The sequence below is a fragment of the Oncorhynchus gorbuscha genome, linkage group LG06, assembly GCF_021184085.1.
Source record: "Oncorhynchus gorbuscha isolate QuinsamMale2020 ecotype Even-year linkage group LG06, OgorEven_v1.0, whole genome shotgun sequence".
In the NCBI taxonomy this organism is placed as follows: Eukaryota; Metazoa; Chordata; class Actinopteri; order Salmoniformes; family Salmonidae; genus Oncorhynchus; species Oncorhynchus gorbuscha.
Window position 1 is genome coordinate 103,696,539 of NC_060178.1, and position 13,353 is coordinate 103,709,891.

Genomic DNA, 13,353 nt, shown 5'->3' on the forward strand with positions numbered 1-13,353 from the left:
TGTTGTCTTTTACAGACATTTGGAAGATTATCCTGGGATGGGCTGAAAGAGATTCTAATAAATAGAAATTAAACAAAAACAATGTTAGAAAGTATTATTTTACCTGTTAAATCTTGAGACTTTCCTGACACTCTGGCACGCTTTGCCCGATGGCCAAAGTCTTCTGTGGCTGAAGTGGAAGCACCCTGCGTATAGAAAGAAAAAAATATTGTTATAAGCCTTGACAGCTGACACGTTTTGATGGAACAGACCATGATCAGCTGCTTAAAAACAACCGTATTCATATTTCAGCATTGTTTTTAATAAATTAAGTTCTTCAATTAATCACCACCGCTAGCGAAATACTTATCAATTATGCAGAGGAAAGATTAATTCTCAAATTCAGCCCATGGGTAAAAGGGAGCCTCATGCTTAAGAAGACACCATTGTGGGTGGAATGCTGATATTGCTCACTAGTCTAGGTCAGAGTACAGCTTTTTGCAATATTTATTTATAACCAGCAGCACTCAGTCCAGGTTAGGTGAGCTGATCCATTTTCAGCAGGCAAACAAATAGATATGTAATGAGTAGAGCTGATATGATACATTATTCTATGTCAGAGACGCATCATGTTTATTCTGCATAACAGATTTCTATCTGAACATTCCACAATGATGTGGCTAGTTGAAGGTGCAGCAGAAGCCCCTTTTACCCAGGACCCTACCCGAGGACACAGAATGACCCACCACCTCTCGGTGACTCAGGCATGTAGCCACTTAAATATTGTTTGCCGTCTTTCCACATACAGTGCCTTGCGAAAGTATTCGGCCCCCTTGAACTTTGCGACCTTTTGCCACATATCAGGCTTCAAACATAAAGATATAAAACTGTATTTTTTTGTGAAGAATCATCAACAAGTGGGACACAATCATGAAGTGGAACGACATTTATTGGATATTTCAAACTTTTTTAACAAATCAAAAACTGAAAAATTGGGCGTGCAAAATGATTCAGCCCCTTTACTTTCAGTGCAGCAAACTCTCCAGAAGTTCAGTGAGGATCTCTGAATGATCCAATGTTGACCTAAATGACTAATGATGATAAATACAATCCACCTGTGTGTAATCAAGTCTCCGTATAAATGCACCTGCACTGTGATAGTCTCAGAGGTCCGTTTAAAGCGCAGAGAGCATCATGAAGAACAAGGAACACACCAGGCAGGTCCGCGATACTGTTGTGAAGAAGTTTAAAGCCGGATTTGGATACAAAAAGATTTCCCAAGCTTTAAACATCCCAAGGAGCACTGTGTAAGCGATAATATTGAAATGGAAGGAGTATCAGACCACTGCAAATCTACCAAGAACTGGCCGTCCTTCTAAACTTTCAGCTCATACAAGGAGAAGACTGATCAAAGATGCAGCCAAGAGGCCCATGATCACTCTGGATGAACTACAGAGATCTACAGCTGAGGTGGGACAACAATCAGTCGTATATTGAACAAATCTGGCCTTTATGGAAGAGCGGCAAGAAGAAAGCCATTTCTTAAAGATATCCATAAAAAGTGTCGTTTAAAGTTTGCCACAAGCCACCTGGGAGACACACCAAACATGTGGAAGAAGGTGCTCTGGTCAGATGAAACCAAAATTGAACTTTTTGGCAACAATGCAAAATGTTATGTTTGGCGTAAAAGCAACACAGCTCATCACCCTGAACACACCATCCCCACTGTCAAACATGGTGGTGGCAGCATCATGGTTTGGGCCTGCTTTTCTTCAGCAGGGACAGGGAAGATGGTTAACATTGATGGGAAGATGGATGGAGCCAAATACAGGACCATTCTGGAAGAAAACCTGATGGAGTCTGCAAAAGACCTGAGACTGGGACGGAGATTTGTCTTCCAACAAAGCAAAATCTACAATGGAATGGTTCAAAAATAAACATATCCAGGTGTTAGAATGGCCAAGTCAAAGTCCAGACCTGAATCCAATCGAGAATCTGTGGAAAGAACTGAAAACTGCTGTTCAAATGCTCTCCATCCAACCTCACTGAGCTCGAGCTGTTTTGCAAGGAGGAATGAGAAAAAATGTCAGTCTTTCGATGTGCAAAACTGATAGACATACCCCAAGCGATTTACAGCTGTAATCGCAGCAAAAGGTGGCGCTACAAAGTATTAACTTAAGGGGGCTGAATAATTTTGCACGCCCAATTTTTCAGTTTTTGATTTGTTAAAAAAGTTTGAAATATCCAATAAATGTCATTCTGCTTCATGATTGTGTCCCACTTGTTGTTGATTCTTCACAAAAAAAATACAGTTTTATATCTTTATGTTTGAAGCCTGAAATGTGGCAAAAGGTCGCAAAGTTCAAGGGGGCCGAATACTTTCGCAAGGCACTGTACATCACACATAGGGTCTGTCCAAAACCGCACCCTATACTGTATAGTGCACTACTGGTCAAACGTTCTTCACTATATAGGGAGCCATTTGGAACATATCCCATGCTTATGACTCACCTCCATGTTAGTCTTTGCTGGACACGCTGCTGTTCTCTTGGGTAGTAGAGACTTTCTTCGAAGTTGGTAAGGACTATTCTGAGCTCCTGGACCGGATTCTTCTGCAACCATATCTGCAGGGACGTCCTCATCTGGAGAGGAAGAGAGGATAGTCAAAACAACCCCATCTGCAGGGACGTCCTCATCTGGAGAGGAAGAGAGGAGAGTCAGAACAACCCTATCTGCAGGGACGTCCTCATCTGGAGAGGAAGAGAGGAGAGTCAGAACAACCCTATCTGCAGGGACGTCCTCATCTGGAGAGGAAGAGAGGAGTCAGAACAACCCCATCTGCAGGGACGTCCTCATCTGGAGAGGAAGAGAGGAGAGTCAAAACAACCCCATCTGCAGGGACTTCCTCATCTGGAGAGGAAGAGAGGATAGTCAGAACAAGCCTATCTGCAGGGACGTCCTCATCTGGAGAGGAAGAGAGGAGAGTCAGAACAACCCCATCTGCAGGGACGTCCTCATCTGGAGAGGAAGAGAGGAGAGTCAAAACAACCCCATCTGCAGGGACGTCCTCATCTGGAGAGGAAGAGAGGAGAGTCAGAACAAGCCTATCTGCAGGGACGTCCTCATCTGGAGAGGAAGAGAGGAGAGTCAGAACAAGCCTATCTGCAGGGACGTCCTCATCTGGAGAGGAAGAGAGGAGAGTCAAAACAACCATATATCTCAGTTTTCGATATTGTGACCAAAACATTGCTTTTGCAACCGTTTGACTTGGCAGTGCAACACACATTAAAAAAAATACAAAGGCAAGGGAATGCCCGTGTGCGTGTAGGGCATATGTCTACCGCTGTGTAGTCGTTAGCGATGCCAATGACAGCGTAACGTCTTCTGGTAGATGGAAATGCAACTAAAAGTTAACTACAAAGTAGCCTCTGCCTGGCAGGTATTCGTATCAATCCAGTGGTCATTTGTGTTGAAGTGTGATACAGACATAGGTGGTAAATTGAATAACAGTCACCTACTCCTATCTATACAGAAGTAAATAAAATCATTCAAAATAGGCTGACATCAGAAAGCATGCTTTGGCCACAGATGATCATTAGCTTCTTTTAAAAGAAAAAGCTATAAATGTTTTTTTTTTTCTTCCATCGCATAGCATGCAGTCGGAAGGACACACAATTTGGGTAGCACGCACGGCAAATACCAAAGATGATTGTTGAATTGCGACCATCAATGAAAAGTAGAGACCCAGCCAGGCATTTCACAATATGACATCATAGTTTGGAAAGCAAATGGCTATTATTGTAAAGAGAAGACAATGAAAAGACTAATCTGTATTTTATAGTTAGCAAAAATTCTCTACTTAATTGATTGAACAGCATAAGCCCCGCTAACGCAACTCTGGCCCTCGAAGCCAATTCCATTGCATTTTTTCATTGCTCCCCTCTAATCAGGCACCAATTTAAGCCTGGAAAATCAGGTGTGTGCAAATCATTTTACGGTAGAAAAGAAAACCAGCAGGCTCCAGCCCTCGTAGGGTAAATTGAGTACCCTTGATATAGCCCATCTTATTGGCTCATATCCCCAGTGTGCACATATTCACTATCATTGTTGGGTCAGTGGCACTTGAAAGTTCGCTTTTGGACAATCATTTCCTCCTCCAGGTTAGATGGATGTCATATTGTAGGCAATTTGTGGCTCACCTTCTCATAGGCTTATTCTATAGATCAGACGTTGTTTTTATTGATCTGTTTGTCAGTGTCAGCAGAGTAGTCTACCCTGTAAAAAAGACCCTGCTACTGTCTCCAGTAAAATAAAGTAATAGAATTGCATGAAATGTGTTTATAAAAAGGCCAAGAAGCGTATCTTATATAACCTATAGGAGGAATGGGCAACTCCAGTCTTCGGGGGCCGGAGTGGTGTCACTTTTCGCCCCCATCCCTAGCAAACACAGCTGACTAAACTAATTGCTATCTAAACTGAAGACCACTATTAGTTGGTTATTGGAGTCAGGTGTGTTAGCTGGAGCAAAAATGTGACGCCAATCAGGCCACCGAGGACTGGAGTTGCCCATCCCAGGCCTATAGCCTAGCCTTACTCTATGCCACAATGCACTCAGCCATGCAGTCTTTTTTGCAAACAGTGATTGGGTTATTTTATTAGTCTAAATTATGAAGATCCGGAATAGTAGGCCATCTTATATAAGTCTGCAAATGCAATGATGCATGGAATGCTTTATCATAAAAGGTACATTTTTGCACTGAGGTCCACAAGCAATAGGAAAAGGTGAGGAGAGCGAGTTGATGAATGCGAGAAGGAATTGTATACACACAATGAGCGGAGTGATTTGTGCTGTTTTTACGTGGCTGATATGAAAATGAACTTTGCGTGTGCTCAGGGATGTATTCATTCCCCCGATTCTGTTGGAAAATGTTTCTTAAACGGAAGCAAACAGAATGGGGAAAACATACCTGAATTTGTTCAATAGAAACTGTTGGACTAACAATTACACCCTAGATCAGCTAGATGCAAGCAAGATTGTGCAAAGCAGGTATTGAATGTGTCACTGTCACCTTGATTACTAAAATTTCTCGACCATGGCACCCTGTATAGTTTCATTCATAGGCTAGATTGTAGCAACCTAAAGATGGGTACAGGGAAATGTGTGTATCAAGTAGTAGGCCTAAACCTAGCGATGTTTTATTGAGCTGGGTGAAGGGAATATGAATGACAGTCAACCAATATGCTGTGATAGAAATAAGGCCATCCTCATGAAGCATTTTTTTATCATCGTTCCTCATCTAAAAACGCCACTGACTGCCACACACACTTGAAAAAAAGCCATAACAATGACATGATAGTAAACCATTCACAGTCAATTCAATAACATTTTTCCTGTGACAATGTGTGAAGTAGCCTTGTTTATAAAGGAGAACAGGTAAATAAGAGGACATGGCTAGAATAAAATCGAGGCTAGTCCTGAGAACTCTGCATAGGCTATGACTAGTAGAAATGCCAGACTACGGCTGCAATGCAGCGAGCCACATTTCCTTTGCACAGCTCCAAAATCTTTAACAGAGAGGAGTTCAATAAGTCGGCCTGCTTCTCAGATCTCTATGACTGACAGCAGAGTATTTGGCCACATTCCATTCATCTGCAGTCAAGCTAGGAGTCCCTGCTGTGGATCCATAGACGAAGCAGTGAGTAATTTGACTTCCCTGCGCCTGATGGCACTTGAGTTCCCATTCACAGCTTCATTAAATAGTACCCGCAAAACACCAGTCTCAACGTCAACAGTGAAGAGGCGACTCTGGGATGCTGGCCTTCTAGGCAGAATTCCTCTGTCCAGTGTCTGTGTTCTTTTGCCCATCTTAATCTTTTCTTTTCATTGGCCAGTCTGAGATATGGGGTTTTCTTTGCAACTCTGCCTAGAAGGCCAGCATCCTAGAGTCACCTCTTCACTTCAAAAGGGTTTTCTAACAATCAATTAGCTAATTCACATTTATCATTTTAAAAGGCTATCACAACGTGCAATTGGAACACTGGAGTGATGGTTGTTGATAATGGGCATCTGTACGCCTATGTAGATATTCCATGATTATTATTATTTTTTTTTTAAATGTACATACAAAAATACAAAATATGCATGTGCAAATATCTGAATGAAATGGACATTTTACCATCTGGCTTCATTCACACAGACCAGTGATCAATGCTAGCAGCCTACCTATTTATGCTACCTAACAAAAGTAACCAATAGAAAATATCACTTGCATGGTTTATTACTTGCGATGGTGGCTTTCATGAATCTGTCTGGGTGAAACCATTAACCTCCCCTTCGAGTTCTCATAGGACATGTCCTGCCAACTGAACGTGACCCAGTCTATTGAGTATCAACAATTGTGCTGAACAGAGCAGGTGATAGAACCCAGGGGACCAGGATAGCATGACCAGAGACGCATGGATGGTGATGTGTGCTGATCATAGAATTACTAGAAGGGGGGAAAAAGCCTTCTCATGAATTGGAAAGATTTATAGTAAGTGGAAAGAAGCATTGTTCTTGTTTGGAACAATCTGTTGACTGCATTTGACCTAATGGAACAGCATGGAAATTTCTCGTAAATATAACAGTGAGCAAGAACCACTGCTCGAGTGACAGGGGGCAGGGCTTGGTGTGTCTGGGAAGCAAACTACACAAATTACACATGGCTGAGAGGCCTTTCAGAATATTGCATGCCACAGACTAAATATACTTAGATCAGTTACAAAGATCTCCCTAGAGGGTAGCAACAACAAAACCATCCTCTATCCTATCATGTATTTGCAAGCAGCAGCTTCATGACCAGGGCATAAAATTGTCGGGTAGGATTTAGGTATTGACGGGTAAGAATGTCTACTTCAACAGCCACGTTGGCATTCGCATTTGTGAATAGTCAAGTATGGGCATATGTGCGAGTTGCGATTTCTAGCAACAAAAAAAACGCTAAAGTAACTGTTTTCAAAGTATTTCTGCTGTTTTGTTTCATAGCTGCTTATAGCACAAATAAATACATATCCTACATTCCACCTTGCGCAGCAACAGCTTTGCACAACAGCTTGGCATACTGAGTGAAACACAGATTCATTTTTGGAGGCGCTGGCACAGACAAACATTGGTCTAATTTACTCAAGTCAGCAAAGTGTCATTGTTATGGCTGTTTTTTGTGCATGTTTCTTGGCTATTTACATTGTTTTGTTTATTGTTAGTTTGAATGTGCTGCTTCCACTGATGGGAGAGAAGCTGTCAACTGCTCAGTCACATTCTCACACACCTCGTGGCCACATTACCACGGTAACCTCCCGCCCTTAAAGGAGCTGCTGAACATTTTTTCTCATCTGATATTTGGGTTAAAATAACCAATGAAATTGAGCAATATGCCACATTACTTCTTACTAATACATTTCTTGTTCTGGAAACAATACAAGGAATGGTCATCAGTTTATGTAATTATGGGGGGGGGGGGGGGGGGTATTTTGGCTGGTTAACAATCTGAGTGGCTGATAGATTTTTTTCATCTGCCTGCCACCATGGTTGAATATAACAAAAAGTTAATTTAGGCCTTGTTCATGACTATTGAACTCTGAGAAGGGATCAGATTCCAGGCTTGACGAACAGGAGCAGGCCGATCAGCAATAAAGAGTTGAGTTGTTTGGGGGCGTAGGCTAATGGCAACGGGGAAGAAAATCTAGAACAGCAATGATTCCAGACCAGTCCTTCCCACTACTAAACTTCTAATCCGTGACCTTCACTAGGTCCAAAGACCATTACATCATCAAAACCACATCATAGTTTCAGAGGCAGCAGGTCAGAATTTCACCGGAAAAAGCCACGTCTTTTGCCTGGAAGACATGGTGCAAACGATTCACAACATGACAATGATAATAGCCTGAACTGTCAGTTGTACAAACAAGATATGGCAAATCAGCTGGCTTAGTGAACTAGGCGACCCCTCAGGGCATCAGGGTCAGAACGTCTATGAATGTGTCACACAGACAGACCCTGTGAAACCTTCCCTGTCAGTTTGTATCAAGCCTAACCATAGACACACATAGGCTACATCACATGATAGAGATATATATATATATATGGCTCTGGGCCAATATACACTGTGGCAAGTTTATTAGCTAAACCCGTTCAAGAAAATGGTTTGCTCCTACAGACAGTCACGAGGCTGTGGTTTTCTACATAAAGCAGGCAGACAGGAATTGAGGCATTCAGTTACTGTGTAGATTGAAAGTAAGAATGGGCTAAATGAGTGACCTAAACAACTGAGCGTGGCATTATCCTCGGTGCCAGGCACCAGTAACTCAGAAACGGCCTCCTGGGCTTTCCACGCATGACAGTGTCTAGGCTTTACCGAGAATGGTGCGACAAACAAACAAACATCCAGTCAGCAGTGTGGTGGGGCAAAACAGCTTGTTGATGAGAGATATGAAAAGGACAATGGCTAGGATCGTGCAAGCTAACAGGTGGGCCTCAAACTGGCGAATAACGGCATGCAGAACGGCATCTCGGAGCACAACTCATTAGTCCTCGTCACGGATGAGCTATTACAGCCGACAACCACCCTGGCTCCACTCCAATCAGATAAAAACAAGAAGCAGCAGCTCCAGTGGGCACACGATCAGACCACTGGACAATTGAGTGGAAAAACAGCACCTGGTCCGACTTAGCGTAAGTAGCATGAGGCCATAGTCCCATCCTACCTGGTGTCAACGGTGTAATGGTGTGGGGCAAGTTTCTGGCACATGTTAGGTCCCTTGATACCATTGGAGCAATGTTTCCATGCCCAAGAGAATTCAGGCTGTTCTGTAGACAAAGTAGGCCCCTGAGCCATTACTAGAGGGGTGTACCTGATAAACTGAGTATGCATACATACACACACACATATATATCATCATTGAGACATTCTGCTGTTTCCTGAGGGAATGAAATCCTATGACAAAAGTTGGGAGAGATACAACAGATTAAAGTTCAGCCTTCTAGCAATGTTGCACAGAGCCTTCTAGTGTCTATCATAGTGCAAAGCGTATAGGCGTATGCACAGCAGTGTTCTACAGGGTCGCGTAAACGCACAATTCTTTGTTTTCTCAAAGAAGAAAGATAAACTGCTTAAGATCTAAAATGCTTATTATTGTAATTTCTAGTCGGCATCAGAATAATTTTGTGCTTCAGTTGCAATTCTCCACTTGGATGAGAATTCACGAACTGGCATTCTATCAGCATAGTGTAGCATAATTTTGTCCAGTAAAATGCAAGATTAACTTCAATAAAAACATTAGGAAATGTAGCTGGCTACATTCTATTATTAACATTAGAAATATGATGGCCATGCATCACTTGCGAAAAATATCTTGCTTTTTCATTGTAAGCTCATTTACTTGTGTGGCTGCTAGTCAAATAATGTTGCACTTCTGTTGTCATCTGATAAAAATTAAGCTATTTTCTGCCAAATGTGTTGCACTAATGAATTTTCTGTTGAGGAAAGCTATAGTTGCACGCAGGGCCTAAAATTGACACCCGCCACCTGCGGGTAGATTTTGGCATTGGCGGATAAGATGTCTATTTCACCAGCTCTTTGGGGGGTGGTCAGGATGCCACAGAGTGAGCACTTCACTTGTATTCATTAATAAAAATAGTCAAGTATATTGGAGCATTTATTTTACAAAGTATTTCTGCCATTTTGTTTCATAGCTGGTAAATGAATCGTGCAAAGTCAAAGAACTATGAATCCTATCCCACTTCGAGCTGCAACACTGCCCGGTTCGGGACTGTGCACAAGTGAAGAGCGGAGTTAAAGATTTGTTTTTAAAAGCGCTCTGCACAGGCATAAAAGTTGGTCTAATTTACATAGTTTTTTTCATGAGCTAGGTTGTTATTCAACATTTGAGTTTCAACTGCTAGGAAAGAGAAGACAACGCAGCTATTAGACAATCTCACAGGCACAAGACTTGAGTTGCATTACCATGGTAACCTATCCCTAGAGTGAAGCATGACAGTGGCAGCATCATGCTGTGGGATGTGTTTCAGCATCAGGGACTGGGAGACTAGTCAGGATCGAGGGAAAGATTAACAGAACAAAGTTGAGAGATCCTTGGTCAAACCCTGCTCCAGAGCGCTCAGGCACTCCTACTGGGACAAAGGTTCACCTTCCAACAGGACGACGCAGGAGTGGCTTGGGGACAAATCTCTGAATGTCCTCGAGTGGCCAAGCCAGACCCTAAACTTGAACCCCATCGAACATCTCTGGAGAGGCCTGACAATAGCTGTGCAGCGACGCTCCCCCCATCCAAACTGAGAGCTTGAGAGGATCTGCAGAGTGGAACGGGAGAATCTCCCCAAATACGGATGTTTCCGAGCTTGTGGCATCATACCCACGAAGACTCAAGGCTGTAATCGCTGCCAAAGGTGCTTCAACAAAGTACTGAGTAAAGGGTCTGAATACTGATGAAAATGCACTGTATATGGATGACATATAGCCAGGCACATTTAACAGTTAGGCTATTGATTTATAGACCTAATTAAGTTGGGGTTTGCTCGATCCTCAATTTTCTTATACAACTAGGCTAAGCACTAGTCGCACAGGACTAGTAATACTAGAGAATGTTGGTTATGTAATTATTACCCCATAATTCCATTATTCCAGAGGATGACTCGGACGTGATTCGTTTTTTTCCAAACTGCCCCCTGTAATTCCTTCTTTTTTTAAAATTGAGCCCAGGCGATAACTGGGCTACATTGATAATTAGAGCTTGGTTCCCAAGTTTCTGAACTGTACCAAACCATCTTTGGTATACTGTCACCAAAATATTTGAACTGAGAAAGTATTATTATGATCATGATCACCCTCACCAGCAGAATACCAGCCTGCATACCACTGCTGGCTTGCTTCTGAAGCTAAGCAGGGTTGGTCCTGGTCAGTTCCTGGATGGGAGACCAGATGCTGCTGGGTACCGTCTTTCGGATGGGACCTTAAACCGGTGTCCTGACTCTGAGGTCATTAAAGATCCCATGGCACTTATCGTAAGAGTAGGGGTGTTAACCCCGCCCGGTGTCCTGGCTAAATTCCCAATCTAGCCCTCAAACCATTACGGTCACCTAATAATCCCCAGTTTACAATTGGCTTATTCATTCCTCTCCCCTCTAACTTTTCCCCAGGTCGTTGCTGCAAATGAGAATATGTTCTCAGTCAACTTACCTGGTAAAATAACAGATTGATTAAAAAAGAATCATTAGGATATTTTAGATGTCCTAAATGCCCCCAGCCTTCAGATGTGAGCTAAACAGTGCACTTAAAATTAGTTAAGGCTGTGGATGCAAAACTGAACTTTCCATTTCAAAATATTGAGGCAGTTGTATGCTGCTTTGTGATCCATTTACAGCAAGGGTAACATTAAATATGTGCAATATTTTTTACTGATGCATTTGACAATATTCCATAAATACACACAAAACATATGAACAAAAGCATTCACTGTGAAAGTTGATACATGTAGCCTATATATGAAGGCCTATGTATCCAATCAGTTAGTTCTTGCTCAAACCATGAGCAACACCTGTCAAACTCAGACATTTATCTCAAAATACAGGGATGTTGATTCGCATGGGACTGGTATTATCAGAGGACCTTGGAGTTTGCAAAAAAACATTAGATTATTCTGGCTGGATTTGTAACTCTTTGGCAAAGTACATATGATTGATATGGCAGATTCGGACGGGACAAAAATTATAGTTGTGGTGTCTTGTGCCAGTAAAACTAATCCCGTCAGAATAGGGTTTAAGGCATAGACTTTTTCCTCGTCTCTGCTGCTGCCTCCGCCGCAATGTTCTCAATCCCAATATGCTGGCTAATTTTGCTATTATGCACATAGCAACATTGGAAAAGGTGCCAATTCTACACCGCACTGAAGATTACGTTTCAGAACCGTGGGCAGCGAATGCAGAGGAAAGCGCAGGTTATTAAATTATTTATTTATTAGCGTTGCACCATCATCATTATATAATATAACTATATAAAATGTCAGTATCACATGTATTAGAGTGATGGACTGTGCCATCCCTGTGGACTCCACAATGGTTTAGACCACTGAGTAAGGCGCGAATCAGATGGGTGTCTTGTGCACCATGACAAAATTGCAACTGCTCAACTAAAGAAATCTCGGTCGACTAACAGCCTATCGACCAAACAATCGACCAGTCGACTAAATGGGGTCAGCACTACAAAGGACACGTAGTGTGTCGGGTTGTGCTCCACCTTCATTATAGCATCATCAATGTATCATTACTGGGGAACAAACCAAGACTAGAGATGGGATCCTGGGGGTGGTGGGGAGTCGACAGAATAAAGACCACGATAGGAAGAAACTGGGTTCACTTACTAAAAAGACAGCCAGGGTCTAGCTGCATTGTTCCTGTCATGGTTCCTGTGCCCCACTAGTTAATCATCCAACAGATCAATGGAAATTGGCAACAGGGGCACATTTATGATTTTGCCAACATCAGCTAAATTACATTTCAGGTTTTTAAGGTACAAAAGTAAATGAAGATCTAATATAATACCAGATACATGGATTGCAAATAGTTTAAGAGGTGGTAGTAACGAAAACAAAACAGTGTTTCAGGCCGATGAATGCAAATGTCTATATGTAGGCCTGTAATCTGTAAATGTAGCCTAGGGCTAATCTCTATTCCAGTGTATGCGTTCCACATCTGAAGAAGACCGAGCCCAGTTCACAAATGCCAGTCGCAAACATTCTTATTCAACTTCATATGTTTCCCTAAAACTGCATTTAGACAGCAGCCAAATTCAGATCTTTATTTCACTAATTGTTTTTTTTCAGTTTTGAAAAAGATCTGATGTGAAAAGATCTGAGGCGAGTCTAACAAGGCTTCTGTTTGCAGTCAACATTTTGCCAGAGTAACAATTTCAGTTGAACGATTTGAATACACATTCCAAAACGTTAGTGAAACATCAAACTACTTTTTGTAAGGATTACTGACTTTTTAGCGACAATGTTCAAACTGAAAATGATTTGGCAATTACTACTAAATTGAATTCCTACAATTGAAAGTCTACATGGCCACTTGATTATTTTTTTAGTGGCAGTTTAGACCCAAATCAGACACTTCCATTCGCCACACACTACCTTCTCAGACTGTTCGCAAACGTTTTCAGACTGTCGCGGCTAAAACAAAACAAATGGAATATGTAAACTAATGTTAGTCAAAGTAGAATCGTCAGCCTGTTTAAACGCAGCATAACTAATTAGGAGAAAATATTTTCTAACTATTGGAGGTATATTTCTAACAATCAGAGCAGCTTTTTAGGTAATAATTGC

At 41.9% G+C, this 13,353-nt stretch overlaps 1 protein-coding gene across 3 annotated transcripts in view; it reads right to left on the reverse strand.

The window, feature by feature from the left end:
- The window catches only part of LOC124038641 (F-box only protein 11), a 45,546-nt gene that overhangs the window by 29,857 nt on the left and 2,336 nt on the right, over nucleotides 1–13,353 (reverse strand). For all 3 annotated transcript variants that reach the window (XR_006839393.1, XM_046354725.1, XM_046354724.1), the window contains exons 2-3: nucleotides 2,491–2,621; nucleotides 104–185 (exon numbers count right to left, since the gene is read on the reverse strand). Coding sequence is in view for 2 of the 3 variants with exons in the window: in XM_046354725.1 (XP_046210681.1) it covers nucleotides 104–185; nucleotides 2,491–2,621 (213 nt within the window). In the remaining variant the exon portion in view is untranslated. The remainder of the gene's footprint in view (nucleotides 1–103; nucleotides 186–2,490; nucleotides 2,622–13,353) is intronic.